General features: G+C 39.2%; 1 protein-coding gene across 1 annotated transcript in view; it reads left to right on the top strand.

Moving 5' to 3' along the window:
* Positions 1 to 986: 986 nt before the first annotated feature.
* The window catches only part of LOC107678958 (gastrula zinc finger protein XlCGF49.1-like), a gene marked incomplete at its 3' end in the record, with an annotated part of 1,270 nt that continues 766 nt past the window's right edge, over positions 987 to 1,490 (top strand). The window contains exons 1-2 of the mRNA XM_016474357.1: positions 987 to 1,042; positions 1,154 to 1,275. Of these exons, the coding sequence (XP_016329843.1) occupies positions 1,160 to 1,275 (116 nt within the window). The remainder of the gene's footprint in view (positions 1,043 to 1,153; positions 1,276 to 1,490) is intronic.

Below are 1,490 nucleotides of genomic sequence, written 5' to 3'. Positions count from 1 at the left end.
TTAAGGCTTAATATAATTTAAATGGATGAGTTATAAAAAAATTCACCCCCCTCACAGTTGTCATGAAGGGCAAAATTAGCTATATAGACCAAAACCACATTTGGACCAGGCTGTAAACACATTTTTTTCAGCTGTAAAGTTGGGCATTTGAACATGGGGAGTCTATGGGATTGACTCACTATTGGAGCCAGCCTCTAGCGGCCAGTTGATGAATTGCAGTTTTAGTCACTTCCGTGTTGGCTTCACGAGAGACCGGAAGGTTGCCGCTTGGTTTCCACGGTTGAACTTGGCCTCTGAAGCTTCTCTATTCTTTTATCATCTATAAACACTGTGGCCTCGGAAAAAATCCTAGAGTATGTTTTATCCTAGTAATGTTTAATTTGTAACAGTTTAACGCTTCTCGTAGCTATGTGAAAAATATCTGTCTGTCTATACACATAAATTGTATAATTGGAACACAGTTCATTGATGGAGCTGAATCAGGTGAGAGAGAGATGCAGAGTAGGGGTACGCAAGGAACAGGATTAAGAACTGCTGCTTTAGAACATTGATTTTGAAACTTGTGAATCCATTAGAATCGTTAGAAGACGGAATCGTGATTCATAAATTAATAGATTTTTTCGTGCACCCCTAGTTTTGACGGCATGGCAACAACTCTTCCTCTTCTCTAAAGCAGCGCAACATGGCCCCGCCCCCTTTGTTGCATGTTCCTGGGGGCGGGGTTTATGTAAATGTCAGGGTTTGTGATGTCACTAACCCGGGAAGTAGCTCGTTGTAGTCCCTACAAGCCGTTTTTGTAGGCATTAAACTGCCATAACGTTAAAAGACAATATCTCAGTTTGCATTGAACTTTCAGCGTCGTAACTTTGCAGATATTGTTTATGTTCAAACAGCAACATTATACACTAACTAACGTTTAAAAAATTTAAATCACAATCAACCACCTCTTTAATGAAAATGTACTGTTTTTACTTTAGTTTCAGAGTTGATTGAAGACAACGAGGAGAAAGAAGAATTGAGTGAAGTTGAGGATAAAAATCATGCCAAAAGTGGAGAACAACCCAAACAGAAAGATTTAAAGAAAAGAAGGACCAGGAAACCTTTCACCTGCACTCAGTGTGGAAAGAGTTTCACATACAAATGTCTTCTTGAGCTTCACATGAGAGTTCATACTGGAGAAAAACCGTTCACTTGTGATCAGTGCGGGAAGAGTTTCTCACGATCATCAACCCTTAAGAATCACATGAACATTCACACTGGAGAGAAACTGTACACATGTGATCAGTGCAGAAAAACATTTTTGTGGGATTTAGTCCTGAAGCAGCACCTGAGAGTTTATACAAAGGAGAAGCCACATTCATGTCATTTGTGTGGAAAGAGTTTTTCATTACTACACCATTTGAAAAAACATCAGAAAATTCATACTGGTGTGAGAGAGTACATGTGCTTTGAGTGTGAGAAGACTTTTACTACATCGGACTGTTTAAAAC

This window comes from Sinocyclocheilus anshuiensis, unplaced genomic scaffold (genome assembly GCF_001515605.1).
Source record: "Sinocyclocheilus anshuiensis isolate Anshui unplaced genomic scaffold, SAMN03320099.WGS_v1.1 scaffold2342, whole genome shotgun sequence".
Classification (NCBI taxonomy): Eukaryota; Metazoa; Chordata; class Actinopteri; order Cypriniformes; family Cyprinidae; genus Sinocyclocheilus; species Sinocyclocheilus anshuiensis.
Note: the sequence above shows the minus strand (reverse complement) of the source record. Positions and strands in the feature narration are given on the sequence as shown.